This window comes from Dromaius novaehollandiae, chromosome 14, assembly GCF_036370855.1.
Source record: "Dromaius novaehollandiae isolate bDroNov1 chromosome 14, bDroNov1.hap1, whole genome shotgun sequence".
Lineage (NCBI taxonomy): Eukaryota > Metazoa > Chordata > Aves > Casuariiformes > Dromaiidae > Dromaius > Dromaius novaehollandiae.
Genome location: NC_088111.1, coordinates 18,997,134 through 19,023,938, shown reverse-complemented (window position 1 = coordinate 19,023,938; position 26,805 = coordinate 18,997,134). Strand labels below are relative to the sequence as shown.

The 26,805-nt window shown below is 66.2% G+C and overlaps 4 protein-coding genes across 11 annotated transcripts in view; 2 read left to right on the top strand and 2 right to left on the bottom strand.

Annotated features, from left to right (window-relative positions):
• Positions 1–8,265, top strand: part of AXIN1 (axin 1) — an 87,869-nt gene extending 79,604 nt beyond the window's left edge. For all 5 annotated transcript variants that reach the window (XM_064520577.1, XM_064520579.1, XM_064520575.1 and 2 more), the window contains 2 exons: positions 6,759–6,926; positions 7,809–8,265. In XM_064520577.1, the coding sequence (XP_064376647.1) occupies positions 6,759–6,926; positions 7,809–7,935 (295 nt within the window). In that variant the 3' untranslated portion in view covers positions 7,936–8,265. The remainder of the gene's footprint in view (positions 1–6,758; positions 6,927–7,808) is intronic.
• Positions 8,266–10,725: 2,460 nt separating this feature from the next.
• On the bottom strand, positions 10,726–15,154 carry PDIA2 (protein disulfide isomerase family A member 2). Its single transcript, XM_064520580.1, has 11 exons — positions 14,899–15,154; positions 13,419–13,625; positions 13,137–13,270; positions 12,925–13,062; positions 12,729–12,845; positions 12,527–12,652; positions 12,242–12,436; positions 11,617–11,737; positions 11,238–11,419; positions 11,033–11,119; positions 10,726–10,850 (listed from the first exon to the last, which is right to left on the bottom strand). The coding sequence occupies exons 1-11, from the start codon at positions 15,137–15,139 to the stop codon at positions 10,770–10,772; spliced, it is 1,629 nt and encodes a 542-aa protein (XP_064376650.1). The 5' UTR covers positions 15,140–15,154; the 3' UTR covers positions 10,726–10,769.
• A 171-nt stretch (positions 15,155–15,325) lies between these two features.
• ARHGDIG (Rho GDP dissociation inhibitor gamma) lies at positions 15,326–19,620 on the bottom strand. Its single transcript, XM_064520581.1, has 6 exons — positions 19,308–19,620; positions 18,287–18,466; positions 16,820–16,903; positions 16,660–16,736; positions 15,798–15,861; positions 15,326–15,719 (listed from the first exon to the last, which is right to left on the bottom strand). Exons 1-6 carry the CDS (start codon positions 19,603–19,605, stop codon positions 15,520–15,522), a joined length of 903 nt encoding a protein of 300 aa, XP_064376651.1. The 5' UTR covers positions 19,606–19,620; the 3' UTR covers positions 15,326–15,519.
• Positions 19,621–22,127: 2,507 nt separating this feature from the next.
• On the top strand, positions 22,128–26,438 carry RGS11 (regulator of G protein signaling 11). Of its 4 annotated transcripts, none has more exons than XM_064520572.1 (17): positions 22,128–22,261; positions 22,743–22,839; positions 23,272–23,322; positions 23,428–23,534; positions 23,613–23,664; positions 23,742–23,800; positions 23,924–24,000; positions 24,105–24,186; positions 24,377–24,445; positions 24,777–24,800; positions 24,875–24,936; positions 25,013–25,126; positions 25,205–25,320; positions 25,427–25,514; positions 25,595–25,733; positions 25,802–25,884; positions 25,955–26,438. In XM_064520572.1, the coding sequence occupies exons 1-17, from the start codon at positions 22,196–22,198 to the stop codon at positions 26,091–26,093; spliced, it is 1,425 nt and encodes a 474-aa protein (XP_064376642.1). In that variant the 5' UTR covers positions 22,128–22,195; the 3' UTR covers positions 26,094–26,438. The 4 variants fall into 4 exon arrangements, with proteins under 4 accessions (XP_064376642.1, XP_064376641.1, XP_064376643.1 ...); XM_064520571.1 differs by having other exon boundaries at positions 24,771–24,800; XM_026107699.2 differs by lacking the exon at positions 22,128–22,261 and adding an exon at positions 22,399–22,450 and having other exon boundaries at positions 24,771–24,800.
• Positions 26,439–26,805: the final 367 nt, after the last annotated feature.

Sequence of the window (26,805 nt, the reverse complement as noted above, 5' to 3'; positions counted from 1 at the left end):
CTGCTCTGGTTTCCAGCTTCCAGGGCCAACTGGATGTAGGCATGTGCAGAGAGGTGCGAGACATCTTCCCCAGTCCCTCTGACATGGCCTCTCATGATCATGCAAATGCCAGAACCCACCTGGTGGTTGCTGGACAGAGAGGCTAGAAATGCGCCTGTTTGTTGTGCCAAAAGCGTGGAGTAGGGGCTGTTGAGAGCTTCCAAAGGAGCTGGTCAAGTGGAGCCGTCTAGAAGGGGCACCTGATGGGGCAGCTCTCTCCTGCGGTACTGGCCAGCCGCCAGCCTGCTGGAGCTTCCTTGTCCTTCCCTTAGGGCTGACTTGGTTGGTGCAGTGGCAGAGCTTGCGAGGCTGCAGCAAAATGAAGTGCAGAAGAAGAATATGTATTTTGTTCCGTATCTACATCTCCTGCAGTCTGCTGGCAAAGGCTGCTTGTGGCCCCTAGCTAGGAACACTGCGGTCCAGTCCTGCCGTTGCAGAATTGACTCACTTCATGTCCATATCCAAGTCACTTAATCGTTTTGTGACTCAGCTTAATGCCTGTTGCAGAGCTAAGTCTCCTGCTCCTGCATTGCCTTTCAGGGAGGATGGGGAGACCATTCAGTGCTTGCAAGGCACGTGCAGCGCTCAGGTGAAAAGCATTTTGGAAGTGCAAGATAATTAATGTTAACTGCTAAAAGCTCCTTGTTGACTTTGAATACCTTTCACAATGGGAATTGCATGTAGCCACTCCAGCGCTTTATAGCCGTGTTCTGAAAACTTGCAATTTTGGAGTGTGCCACTTAAAAACACAAATGTAATTTTAAAAAGAAGCTCTTTCAATTGCTGAGCTCCAGTTATTTTTGCTTGCACTGACCATATAGCAGACTTCTGCGTACTTATGTCAGAGCATTGATTGAAAGCCAGGTAATTAGAGGGCTCTCCCCAGTCAGGTTAAGCTACATTTATTTGAGCTACCTGTCAGTTGGTGTAATTGGGTTGGAATTATTAGTGAAGTCGTTTATAGTCATATTAAACTCATGTACTCTCCCCAGAAATGTCTAGATGCAGATGCACACTTTGGAAACATTAGCTGGTGCTGTTTGCATATATAATTAATGCTACTAATAATAATTGGGCAAGTGTTGTAGAAACCCTGTGGCATTGCGGTAAGTGCCCTGCGAACCAGCGGGAGAACAGGCTGAGCACTCAGCCGTGCGCCCAGCGCTGGGCTGCTCTGTTCTCGCACTCACGCGGCCTCCTCGCAAGGGCTGGCGGCTTTCCCGATGGCGCAGGGATCCCGCCGACCTGCAAGGGAGCAGCGTTCGGCAGGAGGGAGCTGCTAGGGAAAAGCAAATGTGCCCGTCTCCAGGAGCCCCCGAGACTGGACGCAGCGGTCCCCAGGGAGCCAAGGACCGCTGGACGTTGAAATCGCTCTGCCGCGTTTTGGCAGGATTCGGTGCTGCCGCTGAAGCATGCCTGAGCGAGCACCTTTTTAGAGAGCTCCTGTTGTGGCTAGCGCAGGAGCGTGCCTGAAAATACGCTTCGGGCAGCCCTGTTGTGAGAGGGCCTGCCCAAAGCCGGCTGGGGAGCAAAGGAGAAGCGGAGAGGGGAGCCCACCTGGGAAAAAAAAAGTTTATTTCAGTAGGGAGCTTCTGAGAGCTCTGGGAAATTGGAGTCTGTGCCCAGGTTTGTCAGCAGCCGTGGGGAAGCGAGGAGACCGTCAGCACACTCCCAGCAGCAGGGGAGATGGAGGTGAGCCTGGAGGTGGCCTGGAGGTGGCCTGGAGGCCCAGGGTCACCCTGGCCGCGGGAGGAGGATCCAACAGACCAGCTTTGTGCAGCCCAGCTGGCCTCACCAGCACGTTACCTTGCCCATGAGCTGGCTCTCCCTTGGCCTCAGAGCCCTCTGCAGCAGCGTCCTTCCCCCTGCTTAACTGCTTGCTGCTTTAGACGGGGGTCTCAGCAGCCCCTCTTCCACCTCAGCACTGCCCCATTAGAAATGAAGGAGGCATCTGCAACATCTATATTGGGTGTCATAAATCCTCTTCCAGAAACCACACTTCTGTTGCAGAGCAAGCCCTTCTCTCCCTTTTCCACGGCCTTTGTGGGGGCATTGAGCTTCAAGATATCTACCTAATTGCATGCTAGGAAGTACTGCAAGATTGTGTCGTATACGCAACGACCTGTGGATCCCGTGTGCCTGCTGCATTCGTGGAGACCCCTGTCCCAGTGGCTGTCAGTTTTTTTGGATGCACAGCCAGTTTTTGAGGCAGTTCCTGTAGCCCAGCGGCACAGTTCACCTCTGTTCCCAGCTGCATGGAGTAGTACCAGCTCTTCAAAAAGATTTTTACAAGCAGCAAAAGACTTTTCTAAACTCTCCAGCAAAAAATGTTAGCGTGAACTTGGTTTAGAATTAATTTGGCTGTGCCAAACTTGGAAGAGGAGAAGAGCTGGACACTGGGTTATCTCCCGAGTTAGCCCCTGCCTGTTGTATCTCGGCTTTTCCGAAGCTCTTTAGCCCCAGTGCTGATTTGGGATGAGCCTCCCCTGTGCTGAGCACGTCACCTCTGCATCACAACTGGGTCATATTCAAGCTCTAGCAGTGTGCAGCCAGATTTAGTTTCACGATGACATATCAGCTGCTGCATTATATGGGTAGAGAATCATAAGTGATAGTGAAGTACAGATGCAATAAGTCAAATCAGTACTGCGCTAAACCTCTGTTTTGTTCTCAGATAACATTTCATGCTCGTGACAAATGTAGCAAAGGGAGTTGATCCCAGGATGGGGAATATAGTGTTACTTGTCTGTATTTCTGCAAACAGCCCTAGTGAGGACCCAGGAGACTGGTGCAGGTGGAAGCTTTCAATGAGTATGCTCTGAGGGCAGTTCTGAGGCACATCTCAGACACTATCTGATGAAACAGCGCACTTAACGGTAGCCCATCTGGGTAAGAAATGGTCTCAGGAGATGATGAAAGCAGAGACAGTTGTGTTGTCTTGCTCTCCTGAAAGGAATACTTGAAAAATTACATTTTCAGTGATTCCTTATTCATCAGCCCGTTAGAAATCTGCTGCTGCGGTTCTGGACGCGCGTGTAATTTGTGAATGTGGGATGCTCCTGAGAGACAATGTTCCTTTCTAAAGAAGGCTTTAGCCCTTTAGATCTTGCTCCATCACTAGGTCATGTCCCTTGGGAGCTGCTCCCAGTTGAGTGCTTCGTTATTGTGTGCTTTGAGTAGTCAGAGCCCTCCTCTTGCCACTAGTGAGTTGGAGAAAATGGATCATGCCTGATTCTGCAGCATCCTCTTCTCCAATGTGCCCTGTCCCTTCTGCTGTGTGACAGGAGAAAAGGGAAGGTTGGCAGCTGTGTCCAGCCTCAAGATTGTTCTTCATGCACGTCCAAGAGGTTACCAGCCTGCTGATGCGGTCAGGCTAGCTTTTATTCCAGTGCTGCGTGGTGCCAGCTCTCTTTGGCATGGCTCTTTCTGTGCCACTGCACTTTGTGTCTCCTCTGGGAACTGTGATTTGACCATGGACAGAATCACAGAAGGCCTTTGGTGGGACAGGACCTCTGGAGGTCTCGAGTTCAGCCTCCTGCTCTCAGCAGGGCTGACTGCAAAGCTAGAGCAGGTTGCTCAGGGCCTTGCCCTGTCAAGTTCTGGAGATCTCCAAGGATGGAGGTCCCACCACCTCTCCAGACCCTGTCCCAGGGCTGCACCACTCTCCCAGGGAGGAGTCCTTTCTTTATGTCCAACCAGGGTTTCTTCTGTCGCTGCCTGTGGCTTCCTGCCCTTCCCTCTGAGATGAGCCCAGCTCCGGGGTCCTTGTAACCCCTTGGGCAGCACAAGGTGTGATTCAATCCCCCTCTGCCTCCTTTTCTGCAGGGTGACCCAACCTGCACCCTCAGCCTCTCCTCTCCAGCCCCAGCCATTGCAGCCGCCCTTTGCTGGGCTCCCTGCAGTTCCTCTGCGTCTCCCCTGTACTGCGAGGTCCCAAACCAGCCACACTATGCCAGATGTGGCCTCACGCGTGCCAGGGAGAGGGGGAAGTCGCTTCCCTCGACCCGCTGGCGGTGCTTGTGCTAATGCAGCCCGCGGTGGAGCTGGCCTTCTGCAGAGCACACTGCCGACTCGCGTCCGGCGGAGGTGCTCCCGGGTGCTGCTCCTCGGCCTGCGCTGGTGCACGGCATTTTTCTGCCCCAGGGATTTGGAGGCACAGCATTCATCGCTGCTTTCATTTACGGCAAAAGCAGGAGGATCCATAAACGGGTTTTTGGTTTTAACCCTAGTCCTGTAAGCTGTGCCCCCCCGAGCCTGGGGGAAAGGTGATACATAGGAGCTAGCATTAGCATGTTCGGAAAGGGCCTTTCTTTATTCAATTACGCAGCAGGAGGAGGAAGGCCCTTGGCAGTAGTCCTCCTCTCGCTTCTAACCATGGTGGTACAGCTGCAGGTTTGGGGGGCTCAAGGCATTTGTCGTAGTGGATGGGCATTTGTGACCCCAGAAAAGACCAAGTTCTCTCCGTCTCCTAAAGCGAGCAAGGACTTGCTCACCCAACAGCCCTGTGGGAAAACAGAGCGAGTGTTTCCGTGCCCTGTGTAAGGTGCGTAGTTGTGTCCCCAGGACCCTCTGTGCTAGGTCCCTTGGGCACATAAGCAGCTGTCTCGTAATCGTGACTTGTTTCTAGCAGTATCAAGAGAAGCTTAGGGACTTAGAGGTTTTCCAAACCCCTTCAATTAATTTCTGGCAGATAGGGTTCACAGAACTTGCCTGAATTTATGACCCATTTTTCCTTTAAATGCATGACTTTTTTTCCAAGGATGATTCAATTTCTTAATGTTTTTCTAGCTAAAGGGCATCCTGTGCTTTGATATGGGGATGAGAGAGGTTCTGAAAGCTCTTCTGGCACCAGGAGCGGACCCTCGCGTCGTGGGATGCTGCATCTTCTCCAGAGCTCTCCCTGGCACAGCAGGCACCCACAACGTTGTTCAGTTGAACTTTAGACCTCTCGCAGCTTTAGGAAGCAGTGAAAGGTTTTTCCCTGGTCTTGGTTGCTGATGTTTATGTGGGCATGCCATTAAAAAGGTGCTCTGCCTGCAAGCCAATGTTTAAAGGTTAGGGTCACAGTCATTTCCAAAACTGCGATTAGCTCATGTGCTTGGCAAGCTCTGTTTTTATAGCAACTTTCCAGTCATATAAATACAAAATCATCATTTTTATCCAGTATGGTTTTTTAAATAATTTTTAAAGCTGCCAAATTTGCTTTATGTGATTTTGAAAGAGAAGGCTGCCTCTGGCTAAGACCACACATGCCAAATTACGAATTTGTGTAGGCTGCTCAGATGTTTGTGCAGCATTTACAGTACCCCAGATGAAAGGCACTACAGAAGTGCAAAGTACCATTATTTTTATTATTGCTACTTTTGTCTACCTCTGAAAATGGGGTTAGGACTGGGCTGAGACTTTCAGCCTAGTGATGGCACCACATAGCATGGTGCCACAGTGTGTGGGCTGGAAGCAGAGACTAGACCAAGCATCCCGAGAGTCAGGAAAACACAAGAGAGATTTTAAATCTGTTCACCGTGGTTTTGAGAATGGCATCTGCCTTCCAAAATCCCACACGCAGAATGACCAGGGAGTTTGCTAGCCAGAAGAAGTCTAACCAGGCCTTGCCACCCAGACTGGACAGGATGGGACGGGCAGCGAAGCCTCCAGGACACGTCCCGCCGCTCAGCTGCTCTGCATGGAGATGGGAACACCTTCCTCTCTGCTCCGAATTTGAGGTGTCTCCTGCATTACATAGCAATCAGGAGTCCCTGGAGAGCAGAAACGGTCCTGTCTGCACAGCCCTTCGAATGTAGGTCAACGAAAAGCTGTGCAGAGCTATTTTGACCACCGTGGCAGTAATCCAGAGCCGTCTGAGTCAGAGCTTGCGCTATGGTCTTTCCCGGCTCAGTTATGGCTGTGTCCTGGGGAGCAAATCTGTGGGCGCTGTCAAGAAGCGGTTGCCTTGTTTCACATGAAAGGCAGTTTCTTTTCCCACCTTGTGTCTCAGTGGATACAAAGGCATCCGCTGCAGACCAAACCCACCTCGTTCCCCTGCGAGCAGTTACTGAAACGCTGCCGGGACTGAGGTCCAAGTGGCCAGCCTGGGCTCAGTGGAGCCCCGGATAGTCTGTCTGCACTGGGAGCGGTGCTGATGGTGATGAGGGTTTGCTGCCATGAGCCTGTGCTGCTACTGGAGGGGCTGTCCCCACTCAAAACCTGTCTGGGGGACCAGTTTCTTAAGCATGAGGTGGTTTAACTAGAACTTGTGCCCTCCTGGCAGCTGCGGTCTGGCTCTCAGCCAGGCTTTGCAAGTGCCATTTGCTCTTCCGCCAGCCTTAGTGTGCAGACACATGCCAAGAGAGCGGTGGTCTGAGTAACCGGTGCTTCCTGAGGGCGCTGGATGTGCTTTCGGCACCTCCAGCCAAGGAGCCCCGGGCACTGTGCAGATACAGGCTCTCCAGGCTGCCCACCCGGGCCGGCAGGTCTGCGCATACTGTCAAAGAGGCTCATGGCTCCTTGGATGCGTTCTTCCTCCCTCCCACCAACCGGTTCACTTCACAGCCAGCGCCAGACGCTGGAAGGGACAGGCCAACCCCACCATCCGCCACCGCTGATGGAACCTGAGCTGCGGCCCAACACCCAGAGCAGCATCCAGCACCAGCGATGGTGCTGAGCCGGGTTGAGGGCTGTGCGGTGGCACTGAGCAGGTCACTTGTGTTTTTGCACGGCAGGTTGAAGCCCCAGAAGAGACCAGGCAGCGGCACATCCCAGCCATGCGAGAACATCGTGGTCGCTTACTACTTCTGCGGAGAGCCGATCCCTTACCGCACCCTTGTCAAGGGGCGAGTGGTGACACTGGGACAGTTCAAGGAGCTGCTGACCAAGAAAGGGAACTACAGGTAAGGGTTGTTCCCCACACGCAGCGCGGTACTGGCTGGACCATCGGGGACCTCCAGCAGGTACTGCTGCTGGCCATGATGGAGGTGCTGTGTGGTGGTCGCAGCAGGCAAGCATGGTGGAGGTAGGTCAGCAGGGCTCCTGGAGGTCCAGATGTCCTTCTAGGAAGGCTGCCTCGTGACCCCGGGAGGGCTCCAACATGAATTAGGCACCACAGCGAAGGCACCTGCTTGCTGGGAGAGCTTCCTGCACTTGAGAAAAATAAGTCCAGAAGTGTGCTGGGATCTAATTTTAAATAAGGGCAGGAGCCTTAACTGGAGCAGGAATCCTGCCCGTGTCATGGAAGCAGGCTTGTCTTTGGTTTTGGATGCTGTTTCGGTTGTTGAAGGGGCTGGATACAGGGACATGGGAGATTGGGTTTTATACCAGAAATGTTCTTCATTACAGTTTGGACCTTAAATAGAAGCTGCTGAATTGCTCTGCAGGTCCCCAGTGGGGTCCTGGGCTGGTGATGAGCAGCATCTGTCTGTGCTCAGTGACGCTGGGATTGCCAGAAGAGGATTTAGCAGGGGAGCCCTCACAACTTCCAGAGCCATTCCAGCTCCTCCCAAACTTTCCTCCAGCGAGGATGGGGAGGTTGGGCTCTGCCAGAGTCCCAAAGTGGCCATCTGCATAGCAGCCAGGCATGATGTGTAGCTCTCCAAGTAACCGTTTTCAAGCTGGAGATGCCTTGGGAAGGTCTGCCTAAAAACACTTCAGGGCTCCATCAACATGGTCATCTCCATCCACTGCTTTTGAGAGAGCTGTGAACGCGTTTGCATTTAGGGCTTGTGCTCCTGAATGTGGCAGCATTAATCCTGACCTCTGTGTCTCTGGTTTTACAGGTATTACTTTAAGAAAGTGAGTGATGAGTTCGACTGCGGCGTGGTCTTCGAGGAGGTGCGGGAGGATGACACCATTCTGCCCATCTTCGAAGAGAAGATCATCGGGAAGGTGGAAAAGATCGATTAGGCCCCGAGGCTGCAACGCCGCAAGGAAAGGACTGTGAAAGACTCTGGGACCGGAGGAGCAGGTCGGGGGCGGATGCTGGCGGTGCTACTCCAGCGGCACCGGGCCACCCCGGGGCTCTTCGCGAGGACCTGGGCAAGCTCCATGTTGCCAGTGGAAGTCGTTTCACCCCACGAACCTGCCAGTGGGAGCCCTGTCCCGGGTTCCCTCTCCATACCGAATATAAGTGTAATGTAGCATTGTACAGTGCATTAGAAAGTGTAATATGACCTTGTTTACTAAAGCTGCATATTTTTGATATATTGTAATAAAAGGAAAATATTTCCAATGTCACAGTGCTCTTATGTAAATGTGAAACATACAGGTACTGCAGAACTCGCCCAAAGTGTGCAGCCATCCGTCAAACCCAGCGTGCTCCTCGCTTTCACGTCACCCTTCCCCGTCCCCTCCGCGCGGATGGCTTCTCACCGCCGCTGCTGCGCGCCGGGGCAGAGCGCGCCCTCCCAGCGAGCCGCTGTCCCCCGCGCGGACGTGGAGGTCACCACTCTGCTCCCAAGGGGCCCGCCGCTGCTTCTCCAGCTTGCCTCTGAGGATCCCCGAGCCATTTCGAGAAGTCGGTCTCTCCCGTCGCTGGCAGGCTTGGCTCCTGGACCTGGTAGGATGGTTTTTTTCCTGAGCTTTCTTGCAACCGAGTAAACACTGGAGGGGAAGAAGCATCTCTGCCGGCTCTCTGTGCCCGGGGGCTTCCCATGGTCCCTCTCGCAGAGCCGCGGGGGCCGGCGTGACGGGCAGCCAGCTGTGCAGGGAGCCCCGCGGGTGCAGGCTGCGAGCGGGTCCCGGCTCCTGCTCGGTGCTGCGTGGCCGGGGCGGCAGGCTGAGCGCTGGGCTGTCCCGGGCGCTGCTCCTGGGTGATGGTGGCACCCAGCACGTCAGCATCCCGGGAGGGCCCTGCTGCTCCACGGGGCCCTGGTGTCGGCCTGCTGGTGCTGAGATCAGGCTTCGGTCGGGGGGGGGGGGGGGGGGTCTCTCCAGGAGAAACGTAGTGGGGGAGGGACCCGATGAGACGGGTGTAGTCTGAGGACAAAACCCCTCTTTTTGGCAATCCTGGGGAGCTTCTGTGCCTTGGCGAGGCACCTGGAGGGCCCTGCAGCCCCCCACCCCATGCCCGTGGCAGAGGGAGCTATCGGTGCCACTTCGGGGGGTGTTTGTAGTCACCCAGGCAGCAGGGGTGCACGTGGGACCTGGGACACCTCCCGTGTGCCCTGCCTGCTGTTCCCCCGGCATCCCCGGTCCCCGCCGGCTCGTGCAGGGCCACCAGCCCCTCACCCGCCCATGGGGGCCCCTCACCTCCGCGTTTCGGGGGCTGCCGTGAGGGCCGAGCGGGGTCTCAGCTCAGCCTGTTGTACATGTCACCGAGTGCCTTTTAACCACGGTTCTGTGACCTGCCTGTCACTGCGTGAGGGCCAGCAAAATCTGCAATCGTTTTCAGCCAGGGAGCAGCATTATGAGCGTTTTTCCTCCCTCTTTTTTTATTTTTTTTTTTTTCCCCCCCTCTAGTTCTGATCGTGCCGTGTCCACTGAGGTTGCTAACACGCCCGGGATTTCTGCCTCCCCCTTTTTTCTCGGGGGTCCCCTGTAAATATGTACATTGGCCGAGCGCAGCGTCCTCCGGCAGCCCCGCGGCCCCTCCTGCGCGTTCTCCTGTGCTGGCTTGTACAATGATCTTTTCAAAGGCACTTGGATAAAATGGAATAAAACCCCACATCCCAACGGCTGCTGGTTTCTTCCTTCCCCGCAGCGCAGAGCCCTCCAGGCCGGCGGGAGCTGGGCGAGCGTTTGGGCGGCGGGTGGGTGGGTGGGACGGCTGGGGCTCTGCTGGAGCCTGGGGCTTGGGCACGGGTCCGGCCGCGGGCTCTGCCGAGGGCTGACGCGGGGGTGAACGGGCCGCGCTCAGCCCCGCGGGGCCCCGGGAGGCGGTTGAGCTGCCCCCAGCGTCGTGGTGCGAGGTCTGGGGGCAGCAGGCCCAGGGAGAGGGGCCGGGCAGGGGGGTGCCGGTCCCTTGCAGCCGCCCTGTCACCTGCACCATGACAGCCCAGGCCAGGGTCCCGCCACAGCGCAAGGGCTGGCGCTGGCGTCCGCCTCCCCAGCCGCCCGGTGCGAAGGGCCCTGGGCTCCCCACGGCGCCGGCTGCCCCACAGGGCTGCACCGATGAGAGTCGCAGCAGGGCAGGGCTGCGCTGGCCCCGCACCCGCCGGGAGGCAAAGGGACCCCGGCAGGATCCCCCCATGGCCAGGGCCACGGGCTGGGGTGCGCTGGCGGGTCCCTGGGCCTTGCAGCGCCAGGGCAGGGCAAAGGCAGGGTGCCTGGGTCCTGCTGGGAGCGTGCTGAGCCCCAGGGCCCCCGTGGTGGTCCAAGGCAGCCAGCACCTTAGGACAGGCCTAGGGAGGCTGATGGTGCGGAGCAGAGCGCTGCCACGCCACGGCCCGTCGCCCGCAGCCGCAGGCAGGAGACCTGCTGGGTTCAGCAGACAGCGGGGGCTTTGCCCTGCACCCCCCGATGGGCTGACGCCGCCCCCCAGCACAGCCTGCGGGGACCCAGTGCTGCCAAAACCCCCGAGTACCCTGTGCCCCAGCCCAGCACGCCGTGCCACGTCCCCGAGACGGGTGGGCAGCTCGACAAGTGCCATTAACTGCTGTCCTTCAGGCCGGGCAGCACGGACATGCTGGCTCGCTGGGTGAGTGAGGGCCGCTTGCACAGCTGGAGCCACAGCTGGAGACACAGACCAGAGCTTGCATCGTTTCCAGGTCATTTATAGCATGCACTGAGCAGGGTAGGGCTCACAGCTCGTCTCTGGTCTCGGCCGTGCCCGGAGGACTCGGCTCCTCTGTGTCCGTGGCGTTCTTGGGGGTCTCAGGCACCTGGAGAAGGGGGCAGTGAGACGTGGATGGATGGGTGCCCCATCCCTGTCCCATGGGGCAGAGAAGCAGGGTTCGTTCCCACAGGGACCCACTGGGGACCCTCACTGCTGCCCAGCGGAGGGCTGGCGCTTCCCTGGGGCACATGGGGGTCCCCGGGCCTGGGGCAGGGGAACGCTACTAACCACAGGCGGCTCCTCGGGCAGCGTCCCCCTGTTCTCCAGGAACTTGGAGAAGGTCTCCACATCACGGTTGCTCTTGTACTCGATCATCTGGAGCCACAGGAGAGAAGGGAGGGGAGCGGTGATGCCCGGGTCTGATCCCATCCCCTGGGTGCCAAGAGAGCCGGGTGGCCCTGCAGGGAGCCCTGGCTGGGGCGCCTGGCCCTACCTTCCTGCCCGGCCCAGCGGGGAAGTAGTACAGCCTGGGGTAGCCGCGGATGGCGATGTTCTCCATCTCGTTGGCCGTGGCGTCCATCTCGGCGATGACAATGTCCTCGTGGTCCTTGTAGCGCTCGCCCAGCTCCTCCCAGGCAGCAGCCATCTCCTTGCAGTGGCTGCACCACGGCGCATCTGCAGGACATGGGCAATGCCGGAGGGGGGACGTGGTGCAAGGGGCGGCTCCCCGCCCTGCCCACGCCCTGCAGCACCCTGGCAGCGTCCCACTGGCAAGGGGACAGAGCCAGGCTGGCGAGGAGGGAAGAAGCCCAGCAGCGCTGCCGTGGCCCGCGAGGGCCAGGCCGGCCCCGGGCTGCCGCACCGCCACTTACAGAACTTGACAAAGACGTTCTTGGTCTCGTCAAACGCCACCTGCTCGAAGGTCTTCCCCACGAGGACTTTAACCGGCTTCGTGTCCCAGTCCTCGGGGGGCTCCGCGCTCAGCAGATTGGGCTGCAGGGAGAGACAGGATGGCGGGAGCCGGTGGTGAGCGGTGCAGGGGGCTGGTCGTGGCACAAGCGCTTGGGGGCCAGGGCTGGATGGGGCCTTGGGGCCCTGAGCCTGCAGCCCCATCACAGCCAGGCAGTGCTGGGACCAGGTACCAGACACCTCCACACAGCCCCATGGCACCCAGCCCTGGTGATCGCTTCCATTCTGCCTTTTGGACCACCCCTTCCTCTTCTGCCACCATCCCATCGCTGTGAGTCTCCACATTTCTGATACTTTGGGGGGGGGGGTGTCACCTGGCTCCTTTCCCCTAACAACCCCCCAAGACTCTGGTCTGACCACACAGCTGTTGGTAAGCAGGTGGCTGGGGTTCACTGTGCAGCTGCTCTCATTAGGCTTCAGAGTTAACAGCCCGGGGCTGCCTTGGAAAGCACCCTTCTCACCAGCTGGCACTCAGGACTCCCAGACACCCGGCACAGGACGGCCAGGCCTGAGCAGCAGCATCCTCACCTTCACCTTGCCGTCCAGCACAGCCTGGACGAAGGCGCTCACGGCCGAGGCCGAGAAGGCGTCCTCCTCCATCTGGTACTTCCTGTTGGTCTCCATCTTGACGAAGCGCAGGGTGGGGGCATCGGCCGGCGTCAGGCCAAAGAAGGGCAGCACGCCGGCGCCGTACCCGCTCACGTCGACGAGCACGAAGAGGACCTGCACGGGGCGGCACGGGGGGGAGACGGGCAGCGCTGCAGGGCACCGGGGGTGGCGCGGGCCCCGAGCCCGGCACAGGCAGCAGCTCACCTTGCCCCGGAAAGCGGCGGCGGCCTCCCGGAAAGGGCCCTGCAGCTCCAGCTGCGCCGCCTCCGTCTTGTTGAGGAAGAGCAGCATGTGGTGGGGGATTTTGGCGTCGAAGATCCTGTCGGAGGTCTGCAGGGAGGCAGAGGCCAGTGAGGGGCCGGGGGGGCCAGGGCTGGGGCTGGGCCGGGGCTGGGCCAGGCCGCACCTCGCTGGTGAACTCCATGAGCAGCTCCAGGCTGTGCACGCGGATGAAGCGGGACAGCTCGGCCGCGTCGAGGCCCCGCGCTGGGTCCAGGGGGAAATCGGCCCGCTCCTCATCGAACTGCAGAGGCGGAGGGGCTGGGCGAGGCTGCCCGGGACCCCCGCCACGGCCCTCCGCGTCCCCCCCCGGCCCCACGCACCTTCTTGAACACGCAGACGGTGTCGGCGGCGAGCCCGTAGGCCTCGAAGAGCTCAGGCGCCTCAGCGGCACCGAACGCCACGTCCACCAGGTCACCGGCCAGCTCGTAGAACGCCTGGGCGGCTTCGCCCCGCAGGTCCTGCGCGGCCGCCGTGAGCGCCCCGAGCCGCCGGCGTCCCCCGCCCCGGCTGCCCCCGCGCCGCCCGTGCCCACCTTGAAGAAGCCCACCACGGCCACGTCCTGGGCGGTGACGAAGGCGGCGGCAGCAGCGGTGTCCTGCAGCAGCTCGGCGCTGGGGCCGGCGCGCCGCTGCATCCAGCGCACGATGCCCTGGGCGTCCAGCCGGCCTGGGCACGCGGAGCCGGGCCGCCGGCGTCACCGCCAGCCCCCGCTCCCCATCCCCGCCCGCACCGCTGCGTTGCCACCCACCTCCCCCCACCCAGCCACCCGTCCCAGCAGCCCGCGTCCCCCCCACCGCAGGCGCCGCGGCCCTACCGGTGTAGTTGGCGGGGTGCGTGCGGTTGCCGTCGCGGAAGAGCTTGAGCGTGGGGTAGGCGGTGATGCCGAACTCGCGGCTGAGGGCCGCCTGCGCCGGGGCGTCCACCTTGGCCAGCCGCAGCTCCCCGGACTCGTTCCTCAACGTGGCGGCGGCCTGGGCGAACTGGGGGGCCAGGGCCTGGCAGTGCCTGCACCACCGCGCGTCTGCGGGGCACGGAGGCGGTCGGCCACCGCTCTGTCCCTGATGCCCCAGGGTGCCCGGGTACCGCGCGCCGGGCTGGGGGTGTCCCTGTTGCCAGGCACGGGGGGGGGCGTGTCCCCAAGTCTGGGGGCTCCTTGGCTGGCTGGTGGCCATGGGCATGGTATGGCCACGTGAGCCCTGGTGGGCTCCTGAGCACGGCCTGTGCCCCATGTCCCATGTCCCTGGTCTGTGCCTGGTGCCGCTGCCCCATGTCCCGTGCCCCTGCCCCAAGCCCCTGTGCCATGTCGCATGTCTCTTGTGTCGTGCCCTGTGCCCTGGCCCATGCTCCATGTCCCTGCCCCGTGCCCCTGCACCATGCCATGCCCCTGCCCCATGTCCTGTGCCCCTGTCCCACGCCCCATGGCCCTGGCCCATGGCCCATGCCCTGTGCCCCTGGTCCCTGCCCCACGTCTGATGCCCTGTGTCCCTGCACCATGCCATTCTCCTGCCCCATGTCCCTGTGCGCTTGTCCCATGTCCTGTGCCCCTGTCCGATGCCCCAGCCTCATCTCCCACGCCCTTTGCCTCTGGTCCCTGCCTCATGTCTCATGCCCTGTGGCCCAGCTCATGCTCCGTGCCCCACATCCAATGCCCTGTGTCCCTGCACCATGCTATGCTCCTGCCCCATGTCCTGTACCCTTGTCCCATGTCCTGTGCCCCTGAACCATGCCCTGTGCCCCTGGTCCCTGCCCCGTGTCTCATGCCCTGTGCCCCAGCCCATACTCCATGCCCCACGTCTGATGCCCTGTGCCCCTGTACCGTGCCATGCTCCTGGCCCATGGCCTGTGCCCATCCCTTGCCTTGTGCTCTTGCCCTGTGTCCCATGCCCTGTGCCCTTGTCCTGTGTCCCATGTCCTGTGCCCCTGAACCATGCCCTGTACCTCGTCCCATGCCCCTGCCCCATCCCATGCCCTGTGGCCCTGTCCCTTGTCCCATGCCCTGTGCCGTGGCCCACCCCATGCCCTTGCCCCACGGCCAGTGCCTGTGCTCATACACCACGCTCCTCCCCAGCGTCCCATACGCATGTCCCTGCCCCTCCACTGTGCTCCCGGCACTGTACCCCATGCCCGGCCCCCCCTGCCCATGCCCCTGCCCCAGGACCTAACCCAGCCCCCCTATTCCTGCCCTGCACCCCCTGCCCATGTGTGTGCCCCCACCTGCACCCGTGCCCCAGCCGGTACCCCCATCCGTGCCCCCCCCCCCGTCCGTGCCCCCTGCCCCACACGCCGGCACTCACAAAACTCCACCAGCAGCAGCCGGTGCTCGCGCAGCGCCCGGGCAAAGTTGTGCTCGTGGAGCACCAGGACGCCGTCCTCTTCCCCCAGCTCATCCGAGAGCACTTCCTCCACCTCCTCCTCCTCCGCCACCTCCCCGTCCTCCGCCTCGTCCCCCGGCCCCACGCCGGCCCCCCGCGCCGGGCCCAGCCAGGCCAGCGCCAGCACCAAGAGCCAAAGCCGCCGGGCGCCGGAGCCCCGCATGGCGCTGCCTGGGCCGCGGCGGCGCCGGGGGCAGATAAGGGCCCCGGCGCGGGTGGTGCCGGTGCCCAGGGGCTCGTGGCCCTCCGCTACTGGCTGCCGGCACCGCAGATAAGGCGGCGGGAGCAGGTGGCCCTTTTCCAGCGGCGGCGGCGCGGCCCCGGGGCGCGCGGACACACCAGCAGCAGCCAAGTCTGTACGCTTTAATGGCGGCGGAGGAGCGCGGCCCGCGGCTGGGGGCCGGCGCCGGCCCCGCTGGGCTCCACGGCGGCCTCACGGCGCCGCGGTATTAAAAACAAAAATAAATAAACAGCGATTAAAAATAACTTTGGTTGCAAAGCCCGCGGCGCCCGCCGCCCCCCGGCCGCCGCGCGAGGTGTGGGTCAGCCCTCCCAGTCCCGCTCTATGCGCAGGCCCCACTCCCAGCAGAGGTGCTCCGTCTTGTCGTCGTCGGTGACCAGGGAGCGCACGCGGTAGGCGCCCCGCGCCAGGCGGCCCCGCGGCACCTCCTCGCCCGGCGTCACCACCTCGTACTCCTCGGCCCGCGGCGCGTAGCTGCCCACCATGAAGACGTCGCGGTCCACTGGGCGAGAGGGCGAGAGGGCGGGTGGGTGAGCGGGGCCCCGGCGGCTCGGCGCCGGCCCCCCGCGCCCCCACTCACCCGGCCGGCCCCGGCGGTACGTGAGGTGCAGGCACTTCAGGCCGCAGACGATCTCCCTGTTGACCTGCGGGGCAGAGGGCGGGCGCGTGGCGGGCACCGCGGCATGAAGCCCCCCCCCAAACCCCCACCGTGCTGCCCCAGCACCTGGCAGCTTGGTGAGGACTGGCCACCGAGCAGGGGGACAAGGGCGCCGGAGACACCCAAGGTGGCAGGCACCATAGGGTGGCAGGGGCCTCCAGGTGGCAGAGGCACCACAGGGTGGCATGGACCTCCAGGTAGCATGGACCTCAGGGTGACAAGGACCTCCAGGTGATGGAGGCACCATAGGATGGCATGGACCTCAGGGCGGCATGGACCTCTGGGTGGCAAGGACCTCTGGGTGGCAGAGGCACCATAGGGTGGCAGGGGCCTCCAGGTGGCAGAGGCACCACAGGATGACATGGACCTCAGGGTGGCATGGACCTCTGGGTGGCAGAGGCACCATAGCATGGAATGGACCTCCAGGTGGCAGGGACCCTTGGGGAGCAGAGGCCCAGGGTAGCAGGGACCTCCAAGGAGGCCGGCACCAGGGGTGGCAGGCACTTTGGGGCTGCATCAATGCTGGGGAGGGGGGAGGGTGGCAGGGACCATAAGGTTGGCCAGGACCCCCAGGATGGCAGGGCCCCCCAGGACAGCAGAGACCCTAGAGGGACAGGGACCCTGGGGTGGCAGGGACCATGGGGGTGGCAGGTACTGCAGGGCATCAGGGTGCAGGGATGCTGGGTGAAAGGGACCCCGAGACGTGAGGAGCCGCAGGGTGCTGGGTGAGCAGGGCCAGGCCCAGCTCAGCCCGCAGGCGCAGGGCAGCGGGTGCCTGCCTCACCTTGAAGGACACCTTCACCCTGTAGTCCACCCCCTCCTTCAGCACGAAGGACTGGCTCTGCAGCGCCTCCAGGTCACCTACGCAGGGAGAAAGGACTTGTTAGCCCGGTGTCCCTCCCTCCTCCTCCCCAGCACCCACGGGTGCTCTCCCCGCCGCTCACCTGTCAGGTCCATGATCATGGGCCCCGGCGCCTGCTCGCACACCAGGGTGAGCCTCATCACCTGCACGTTGGGCACGCAGGCATCTAGGTGCAAGCGGGAGGGCACAGACCTCACCCACCTGCGCCCGAGCCTGCAGCCTGCGCTGGCATCACGCGGCCCACGAGCACAGCCATCAGCTCCACACATCGGGGCCGTATAGCACCCATACATCCCTGTAACGGCACGCAGGGCCGGGAAGGGTGGGCACAGCTGCTATGGGGAAAAGTTAGGAGCCAGCGAGTGAGGGTGGCTGAGGCTGCCCAAGGAGCGCGGGATGCCCCCGGGGCAGTGGAGGATGGATGCATGGCTGCAGTGTGGAGAAACCATGCATCTGGCACAACCACTGGGGTATTTCAAGGTCGGCCGCGATGCCTATGCTCTCAGCCCTATGCCGGCAGTCAGAGGGGACCAGCACACTGGAGCAGGGGCATCTCAGGCCAGCCCAAACCTGGGCACCAAATCCTTCAGGGTAAGCCCATGTTTAAAAGGGACCAGCCAGGGAAATCTATGGTGTGCTCCTCCATGGGTTCAGAGAGGTCCAAGAGGCTGAGCCTTGGGGATGGGGCGCAGAAGGCACGTGGCAACAGCGACAGCCCTCGAGGCAGGCACTCGCACAAGCCGTATGTCCGGCATCCGTCCCAGGGACCGAAGACACACACAGTGCTGACACACTCGCACCCTGCCAGCTCCCATTCAACCTGCTGGTCCACCTGCACCCACCATTGCACCCCACTGGCCTGATTGCACCCCGCTGACCCAATTGTACCCCACCAGCCCACAGACACCCCACCAGCCCGCTTGCACCTCACCGGACCAATTGCATCCCACTGGGTCACATGCACCCCACCAGGTCACATGCACCCCACCGGCCCGCACAGGGCGCCCGCCTCCCACACCCCGCCAGCCGGCACGCCGGGTGCAGGGCCCACGGAGCACCTCTGCCTGGCCACGGCCATGCAGACACCAAGGCAGCAACCCCAGTCCTCCGCCACCCGCCAGCGCGAGCCCAGGGCGGCTGCGGCGGGTGCTGCGCCACGCCGCGGGACACCGGCAGCCCTGCCGCCCCGGGCTTGCAAGACCCCCGCAGCCGTTCACTCCATCTCTGTCATCCCAATGAATTTCCCGGTCCCTCCGTAACCGTTCCTATGGAAACGGTGCGGTGATCCCGTAACCAAGGCAACCGGGGTCCCCGGGCAGCCATTACCCGTGTCGGCAGGGGGATGCCGGTGTCTCCATGCTGCGAGGGGCGGGGGAGGGACACAGGCAGCACCCACGGGTGATTCCAGCCAGGCCACAGCCCCCCCATGCCGGGGATGCCCGCGGGGCACTGGCGATGCCCGAGCTGCCAGCAGGGGAGCATCGCCCGCCCTGGCCCGGCCCCGCTGCGGCACGGTGCCCGGGTGCCGGCGGGCAGCGCCCGGCCTTACCCACGGCCATGGGAATGGCCCCCAGCAGCGCCTGCTTGTACTTGCGCAGGCTCTCGTCGCCCGGGTCCAGCTGCTGGAGCTCCTGCAGGCTCTTCTTCGCCGGCGTCCTGTACGCCAGGGCCACGTCGGCATCCTCCTCCTCCAGCGACAGCGTCACCCCCTCCTTGTCCGCCATGACATCTGCGGGGGACAGGCAGTGGCAGCCCCCGGGGGCACCGGCTCCGGCATGGGGCAGGTGCCCAGAGGCACCCCGAGCATGCGGGGCAGCGGCGGGCTGGAGGGGGCGGCAGCCCCACGCCGTCCCCCGGCCTGGGGACACCCCCAGGCTGCGTGGACCTGCACGGCTCAGAGCAGGGGTGCAGGGGCACCACTGGCTGCATTTGCACCTGCTCGCGGAGCAAGAGGGGCTCGTGCCTGTGCAGCGCACAGCCCCCGCGCGCTGTGGTGGCCTGCCGGGGCCCTTTTTGCCCAGTCACCCAGAGAGCCCTTGTCACCTCCTGGCACCCCACAACGCGGTGGGGCAGCTGCCAGCCCCATCTGCCACCCCCCAACCGCCAGCAGCGGCAGTTTTACAGGAAAAAGCCAGGACGGGGGCAGCGGTGCCCGAGACAGCAGCTCCGGTGGGTGCCGGGGTGCTGGGGGGTGCAGGGTGGGTGCCACCCACCCCGCTCCCTCCAGCCTGCTGCCCCGAGGGCAAACGCGGCTCTTCCCGAAGGCCTCCGGGGCGCCACGCTGCGCTGGGCTGGGTGGGCAGCCGGGCCCGGGCGCGAAGCGGAGGCCCCGGCAGGTCGCGGCAGCCGCCTGCAACGGCGGCACGCGGGCTCGGCGCAGCCCACGCGTGGCACCGGGCCACCGCTCGCCACGGAGGGGCCGTCGCCCGGCTGCAGCCGGGCCCTGCGGCCACCGCTCCGCGCGGCTCGGCCCCCCGCATCACGCTCACCCGCCGCCCCGCCGGGCTGTCACGCCGCCCGCGGGCACGCGTGGGGCGACGCTCGGCCCCGGCGCCCGGCGCCCCGCTCACCTCGGTAGCACAGCGCCAGCCAGAGCAGCTCCAGCAGCTGCCCGCCGGCCTCGCACACGTCCAGGCCGAGCATGGCCGCGCCGAGCGCCGCCGGGGCCGCCCCGGTGCCCGCTGCTCCCGCCGGCGCTGCGCTGGGCGCGGGGTGCGCTGCGCTCCCCGGCGCGGCCCGGGCGGGGCGGCGGCGGCGGCTGCCCGCAGACGCGGCGGCTCCGCTGCCCGCCCCCGCCCGCCCCCGCCCCTCGGCGCCGGGCGGCTCCAGCCCCGCCGCTCCTGGGCGGCGAGACTGCAGTGAGCTCATCCGCCGCGCGGCCCCGGCGCAGCGCCCTGCCCGCCCGCCCGCCCGCGCCCTGCTGCGCCCGCCGGCACCCTGCCCCGGCCCTGCCTGCACCCTGCCCGCACGCTGCTGCACCCTGCCCCGGCCCTGCCCCGGCCCTGCCTGCACCCTGCCCCGGCCCTGCTGCACCCTGCCCCGGCCCTGCTGCACCCTGCTGCACCCTGCCCCGGCCCTGCCTGCACCCTGCCCCGGCCCTGCCTGCACCCTGCCCGCACGCTGCTGCACCCTGCCCCGGCCCTGCCCCAGCCCTGCCTGCACCCTGCCCCGGCCCTGCTGCACCCTGCCCCGGCCCTGCTGCACCCTGCTGCACCCTGCCCCGGCCCTGCCCGCACCCTGCCCCGACGCTGCTACACCCTGCCCAAAACCTGCTGCACCCTGCCCCAACCCTGCCCCAGCCCTGCTGCACCCTGCCATGCCCTGCCTGCACCCTGCCCCAGCCCTGCTGCACCCTGCCATGCCCTGCCTGCATCCTGCTGCGCCCCACTGCGCCCCGTTGCACCCTGCCCCAGCCCTGCTGCACCCTGCCTGCACCCTGCCCCAACCCTGCTGCACCCTGCCTGCACCCTGCCCAAATATTACTGCTCCCGACTGCATCCTGCTGCACCTTGCCCCAACCCTGCTGCACCCTGCCCCAGCCCTGCCCCAGCCCTGCCTGCAGCCTGCTGCACCCCGCCTGCGCCTGCCCGTACCCTGCCTGCACCCCGCCTGCCCCCGCCTGCCCCCGTGCGCAGCCGTTCCAGCAGGCACGTCTCTTCCCGCCCCTGCCTGCAGCCTCTGGGGCAGCCGGGACCCGCCAGGGCCACCCCGGCGCCCCTCGGCCACCTCCCAGGCCGGGGTGCTGGCGGCCAGCCCTGCCCTGCAACGCGTCCCGGCAGAGCCCGGTGGAGCCCAGGCCGAGCGCCCAGTGCGTGCGTCCCGGCGCGGGCGGGAGCGGGAGCACGACGGGGCCTCCAGCGCCACCAGGTCCCTGCGCGGCCGGCGGAGAGGAGCACCCCGCGCCTCGGGGCGCGCGAGCGGCTCGGCAGGATGCTCCCCTCGCCCGGCTGAGGCCTCCTCCCGCCCGACGCAGCCTTCCCGGCTCTGTCGGGGCCTTTGCGGGTGCAGCGCAGGGGGGCCGGCCCCGTGTGGGTGCCCGTGGGTGCAGTACTGTCCCCGTGTGGGTGCCCGTGGGTGCAGCGCAGGGGACTGACCCCGTGTGGGTGCCCGTGGGTGTAGTACTGTCCCCGTGTGGGTGCCCGTGGGTGCAGCGCAGGGGACTGTCCCCGTGTGGGTGCCCCTGGGTGCAGTACTGGCCCCGTGTGGGTGCCCGTGGGTGCAGCGCAAGGGACTGTCCCCGTGTGGGTGCCCGTGGGTGCAGTACTGGCCCCGTGTGGGTGCCCGTGGGTGCAGCGCAGGGGACTGGCCCCGTGTGGGTGCCCGTGGGTGCAGTACTGTCCCCGTGTGGGTGCCCGTGGGTGCAGCGCAGGGGACTGGCCCCGTGTGGGTGCCCGTGGGTGCAGTACTGGCCCCGTGTGGGTGCCCGTGGGTGCAGCGCAGGGGACTGACCCCGTGTGGGTGCCCGTGGGTGCAGTACTGTCCCCGTGTGGGTGCCCGTGGGTGCAGCGCAGGGGACTGACCCCGTGTGGGTGCCCCTGGGTGCAGTACTGGCCCCGTGTGGGTGCCCGTGGGTGCAGCGCAGGGGACTGACCCCGTGTGGGTGCCCGTGGGTGCAGTACTGGCCCCGTGTGGGTGCCCGTGGGTGCAGCGCAGGGGACTGGCCCCGTGTGGGTGCCCGTGGGTGCAGTACTGTCCCCGTGTGGGTGCCCGTGGGTGCAGCGCAGGGGACTGGCCCCGTGTGGGTGCCCGTGGGTGCAGTACTGGCCCCGTGTGGGTGCCCGTGGGTGCAGCGCAGGGGACTGACCCCGTGTGGGTGCCCGTGGGTGCAGTACTGTCCCCGTGTGGGTGCCCGTGGGTGCAGCGCAGGGGACTGACCCCGTGTGGGTGCCCCTGGGTGCAGTACTGGCCCCGTGTGGGTGCCCGTGGGTGCAGCGCAGGGGACTGACCCCGTGTGGGTGCCCGTGGGTGCAGTACTGGCCCCGTGTGGGTGCCCGTGGGTGCAGCGCAGGGGACTGGCCCCGTGTGGGTGCCCGTGGGTGCAGTACTGGCCCCGTGTGGGTGCCCGTGGGTGCAGCGCAGGGGACTGACCCCGTGTGGGTGCCCCTGGGTGCAGTACTGTCCCCGTGTGGGTGCCCGTGGGTGCAGCGCGAGGGACGGGCCCCGTGTGGGTGCCGGTGGCCCCAGCACCGGGGCTGCCCCCCAGGGGCCCGGCCCGGCCCGTCGGGCGCTGCTCCCGGGGCGGCCTCGGCCCCGCAGCTCGGAGCCGCCCGGGGCCGGGGGGAGGGCGCGGAGCGGAGCGGAGCGCAGCGGGGCAGAGCGCGGGGCCGGCCCGGCGCGGCCAGCGGCAGCCGCGAGGGGGAGCGCGGCGGGCGGGCGCGGGGCGCGGCGGGGCGGGGCGGGCCGGGCCGGGCAGCCGCGGCCCCGGGCGGAGCGGGGCGGCGCGGGGCGCGCTCCCGCCATGACCATCGGCGGCGGCGGCCCCCGCGGCGGGCACCCCCGCCTCCAGATGCCCTGTCTGCGCAAGGTGAGCCGGCACCGCCGGGCGCCCCGGGGCACCGGCACCGGCACCGGCACCGCGGGGGGACCGGGCACCGGCGCCGCCGGGCACCCTGGGGCACGGGAACCGGCAGCGCCGGGCAGCACGGGGGCACCGGGCATCGGCACCGCGGGGGCGCCGGGCACTGGAGCCGCACCGGGCGCCGCGGGGCAGCAGGTACCGGCATCGCACGGGGCCACCGGGCACCGGCCCAGCCAGGGCCCCCGATACCTGCTCGACCCCTCGGCTCGCTGTGCTCCCCGGGCAGCTCGCTCCCCAAAACCGGGGCACCCCACACCTCGCCGTCACCCACTCCAGCACCCGCGGGTGCTCACCGGGGCCAGGCGCAGGGCGCCCCGTGTCCTGCCGTGGGGCACTGGCCTGTCCCCCGGGGGCTGTGGGGCGCCGGGCCGGGTGCTGCACCCCACGGGCACCCAGCTGAGCGTGCCGCCGGCGCTGCACCCCGCAGATGGAGCGGCTGATCGTCAGCATGCAGGACCCGGACGTGGGCATCAAGATGAGGAACCAGCGCTTGCTCATCACCGTCATCCCGCACGCCATGACAGGTGGGTCCCCGCCGCGGCCCCGCTCGGCACCCCGCAGCCGGGAGGCGAAGGCGCGTGGGCACAGTCGGGCCCCACGTGAGCCTCATACCCAGCTTGGGTGCAAGGAGCCAGCGCCCTGGGTGCTCGCAGTCGCCCCGGCCGGGCACCCGAGTGGCGCAAGGTGCCCTGGGGCTGGGCACCTACCAGCACCCAGCTCTCCAGGGCCTCGGCCCCGAGCCGCTCGCCGCACCGCACTCGCAGGCGCTCGGAAATGCAGCTGGGATCAATTATGCATCAGCTGAGCGGGGCGGGCTGGGGCGCGCGCTCGCCGGGCTGGTGGTGGGGCACAGCCCCCCACGTCCCCCCGCCGGGAGCTGCCGGGCCCCGGAGCCTCCCTGCGCCCGGCACGGCCGGAGCCCGTCCCGCCTCGCTGACGCTGCCTGCGGGTCCCAGGGAACGACATTGTGGAGTGGCTCATCCAGAAGTACGGCATCTCCGAGGAGGGTGAGCGCCGGGGGGCTGCAGCGGGATGCTGCTTGCGGCCAGGGGGGGATCCGGGGGGGCTTGGGGGCCCCCAGCTGCTCTGCAGCCCCTGCTCCCGGCCCGCAGAGTCGCTGCACCTGGGCAACCTCATCGTGAAGCACGGTTACATCTACCCCCTCAAAGACCCCCGCAGCCTCGTGCTGCGGCCGGACGAGTCGCCGTACCGCTTCCAGGTGCGTGGCGGGGGCGCGCGGCCCCGGCGGCCCCCACGGCAGCACAGCTCAGCCCGTCCCCGTCTCTCCCCCCTGCAGACCCCCTACTTCTGGACCAGCACCAAGTGGCCAGCCACGGAGCTGGACTACGGTAGGTAGCGCGGTGCCCGGGAGGGCGGTGTGCCGGGCCCCGGCGCCCCAGCCGGCACGCTGCCGCTCCTCTTCCAGCCATCTACCTGGCCAAGAAGAACATCCGCAAGCAGGGCGACCTCATCGAGCACGAGAAGGTGAGCGGAGGCGAGCTGGGGGGGTCCCGGCTCGCCCAGGCGGCCGCGCGGGCTCGTTCTGCCGCCCGGGAGCCGTGGGCACAGAGCTGTGCCCGGCCATGCAACGCCGCCGCCGCTCCCCAGGACAACTACAACCTCCTGCACAAGAGGATCAACCACACGTGGGACTTCGTGGTCATGCAGGCCCGGGAGCAGCTCCGGTGAGCGCGGCCGGGGAAGGGCAGCGGCGGCGGGCGGGCTCCGGGGGCGCGAGCGGGCCGGGGTGCCAGCGCCCGCCCGGGCCCCGCCGCCTTTGCGTGCGCAGGGCGGCCAAACAGCGGCGGAAGGGCGACCGCATCGTCATCGAGTGCCAGGAGCAGGCGTACTGGCTCGTCAACCGCCCCCCGGTGAGGATGGGGCCCCGCGCGGCGGGGGGGGATGGACATGGGGGGCTGCTGGCATGGTGGCGGGGGGAGCAACCTCGGCACCCTGCCCTCACCACGGGGCCCCAAGGAGCCCCGGTGCCCTGGGTGTGGGGCGGGACGCTGGCGTGGGTGGTGGGGGCCGGGGGCGGCCAGCTTGCAGCTCTCCTTGCAGCCAGGAGCCCCCAACGTGCTGGAGCAGGGCCCCGAGCGCAGGAACGGCCACACCAGCCGGGTGCAGCTGGTGAGTGAGTGGGGCCCGCGTGGCCAGCGCTCTCCGCGCCATGGCCGGGGGGTGGCCGGGGGGGTGGCGGGCCCTCCGCCGGGCGCCCCCAGCCAGCTGCACGGCCACCTCCGTGCTAACTGCCGCGTTTTTCTCTCCTCTGCCCTGCGCCCCGCGCCGCCCGCCCACGTAAGTGTCACCGTGGCGGGCACGCGGGGACGGGACGGGGCAGCCGGGCCTGGTGGGGCTGGGGGGGCTCGCTGTGGCCAGACACTTGGGTCCCTGCCCATGGCAGCGCCGCTGGGGACCTGGCGCCCGCTCACCCGGCGCCCTCCATCTCCGCCAGGCCAAGAACATGGACCACTACAAGCGGGAGGTGAGCGGGGCCGGGGCGGGGGGCGGCGGGGGCCCGGCTGCCCCCGGGGTGCTGACGCCCGCCGCCGGCCCCAGATCGAGTACTGCAGGAAAGCCATGGCCAGGACCAGGGTGAAGTCGTCCATCTGCCTGGAGGGGTGAGTCGCGCCGGGCGCGAGGCGAGCCGGGCACCACGGGGCGTTCGGGGACGCGGCACGAGGCCTCTCGCCGCAGGTACCTCAAGTTCAACGAGCAGTACGTGCCCCACGACCCCATCATGTCCGGCTGCCTGCCCAGCAACCCCTGGATCACGGACGACACCACGTACTGGGCCATGAACGCCGCCACGTAAGCACCGGGGGGGCGGCGGCGGCGGTGCCGGGGCGGCGGTGCGGCCCCACGCTGAGCCGCGGCTCTCACCCGCAGGGCGACGACCCCCACCAAGCTGCGCGTGGAGCGCTGGGCCTTCGGCTTCGGCGAGCTCCTCGCTGACCCACTGGGCCGCGCGCAGTTCCTCGACTTCCTCAAGAAGGAGTTCAGCGGTGAGGCACCCCCGCGTCCCCCCCCGGCCATGCCGGCCCTGGCGGTGGCACCGCGGGGCGGGTTTTGCCTGCCGGCCCTGTCCCAGCCCGCGTCTCCCCCCCCCAGCTGAGAACCTGAGCTTCTGGGAGGCGTGCGAGGAGCTGCGCTACGGCGAGCAGTCCCGCATCGCCGCCATCGTGGCCGCCATCTACGAGTGAGTGCCGCCGGGGCGCGGGGCCGAGGGGGCGGCGCGGCCCAGCACGGAGGCCCTCGGCGCCAGCTCCGACTCCCCAGGCAGTTCCTGGCTCCCGGAGCCACGCGCTGGGTGAACATCGACAGCAAGACCATGGAGCGGACGCTGGAGGGCCTCAAGACGCCCCACCGCTACGTGATGGATGACGCCCAGATGCACATCTACATGCTGATGAAGAAGGTGGGCACGGGCGGCGGCGGGGCCGGGCGGCGGGCCGGGTGCCGCGGCCTGACGCCCTGCTCGCCCAGGACTCCTACCCGCGCTTCCTCAAGTCCGAGCTCTACAGGAACCTCCTGGCCGAGGCCGTCATCCCCCCCGAGACCAAGAAGCGGTGAGCGGCAGGGCGGGGGGCACCCGCATGGCGGCAGCCCAGCCCGGCGCTGAGCCGCCCGCCTCCGCAGGGTCTTCCCCTTCATGCGCAAGCAGCGGCACTCCAGCCCCAGCCCGGCCCTGCTGCTGCCCGCTGGCGACGCCGAGGCCAAGGCGGAGGACAAGCCCCGGGGCCCCGCTGCCGCCCCCGTCCCCGAGGAGGAGGGCTAGGGCCTGCCGCCCCGGCTGCCTGCCCCCGGCGGAGGACTCGCGCCGCGAGCTGCGGTGGCACCCGCCTTGGGCCCCCCGAAGCGCCGGGACCCCTCTGCCCGCGCTCGGCCCCAGCACGTCCTTCCCTGTCACTGGACCCTGCCTGCAGTAGCACCGAAGGAGAGAAGCCATATGCCCCACAGCAGCCCCCCGCCGGGGGGGAGGCCGGCCCCGCTGCCCCACGCCACGGCAGCCGGCCCCGAGGCACCCGCAGCCGGGCCGGCTTGGCATGGGGCCGCTCCGTCCCCCCCGCCCCTCGTGCCAGCTCGGTCCACAGAGACAATAAAGGAGCCCGTGGGCACCGTGCGGCGGCTCGCGTGCTTTCGGGGGGTGGCGGGGAGGCCGTGGCAGAGTGGGCACGGGGTGGGTGGGAGGCCCACGCGGCTGTGGGAGCCCCTCTGCGGGCAGAGCTGGGCCCCCCGCGAGCCCACGCGGACCCACATATGGCACACGGGGAGGGCAGCATGGGTCCTTTCAGGCCGGGCCAGAGAAGCCCCCGGGCCATCAGCCACCGAGCCTGAGGGGCACCAGGGCTGGCGGCGGTGCGCAGGGACCCCCGGCCGGCGGCTGAGCTGCTCTCCCGCCCGCATACCCTTAATCTGAGCAGCGGCTGAGCATCTCCCGGCAGGATTATCCCCCCCCAGCGCAGGACCCCAGCTGCAGGGGATTACCG

Excerpts from the sequence above, each read along its gene's own strand:
- PDIA2 (XM_064520580.1), bottom strand. The coding sequence starts at position 15,139 with ATGCGGGGCTCCGGCGCCCGGCGGCTTTGGCTCTTGGTGCTGGCGCTG. Across the intron at positions 11,420-11,616 it reads GAACGTCTTTGTCAAGTTCT|ATGCGCCGTGGTGCAGCCAC; the intron begins GTAAGTGGCGGT and ends CATGTCCTGCAG. Across the intron at positions 10,851-11,032 it reads TGCCCGAGGAGCCGCCTGTG|GTGCCTGAGACCCCCAAGAA; the intron begins GTTAGTAGCGTT and ends CCCCTTCTCCAG.
- ARHGDIG (XM_064520581.1), bottom strand. The coding sequence starts at position 19,605 with ATGAGCTCACTGCAGTCTCGCCGCCCAGGAGCGGCGGGGCTGGAGCCG. Across the intron at positions 16,904-18,286 it reads GGCCATTCCCATGGCCGTGG|ATGCCTGCGTGCCCAACGTG; the intron begins GTAAGGCCGGGC and ends GCTTGCACCTAG. Across the intron at positions 16,737-16,819 it reads CATGATCATGGACCTGACAG|GTGACCTGGAGGCGCTGCAG; the intron begins GTGAGCGGCGGG and ends CTCCCTGCGTAG.
- RGS11 (XM_064520571.1), top strand. The coding sequence starts at position 22,196 with ATGACCATCGGCGGCGGCGGCCCCCGCGGCGGGCACCCCCGCCTCCAG. Across the intron at positions 24,001-24,104 it reads CAGGCCCGGGAGCAGCTCCG|GGCGGCCAAACAGCGGCGGA; the intron begins GTGAGCGCGGCC and ends TTGCGTGCGCAG. Across the intron at positions 25,515-25,594 it reads ATCGTGGCCGCCATCTACGA|GCAGTTCCTGGCTCCCGGAG; the intron begins GTGAGTGCCGCC and ends CCGACTCCCCAG.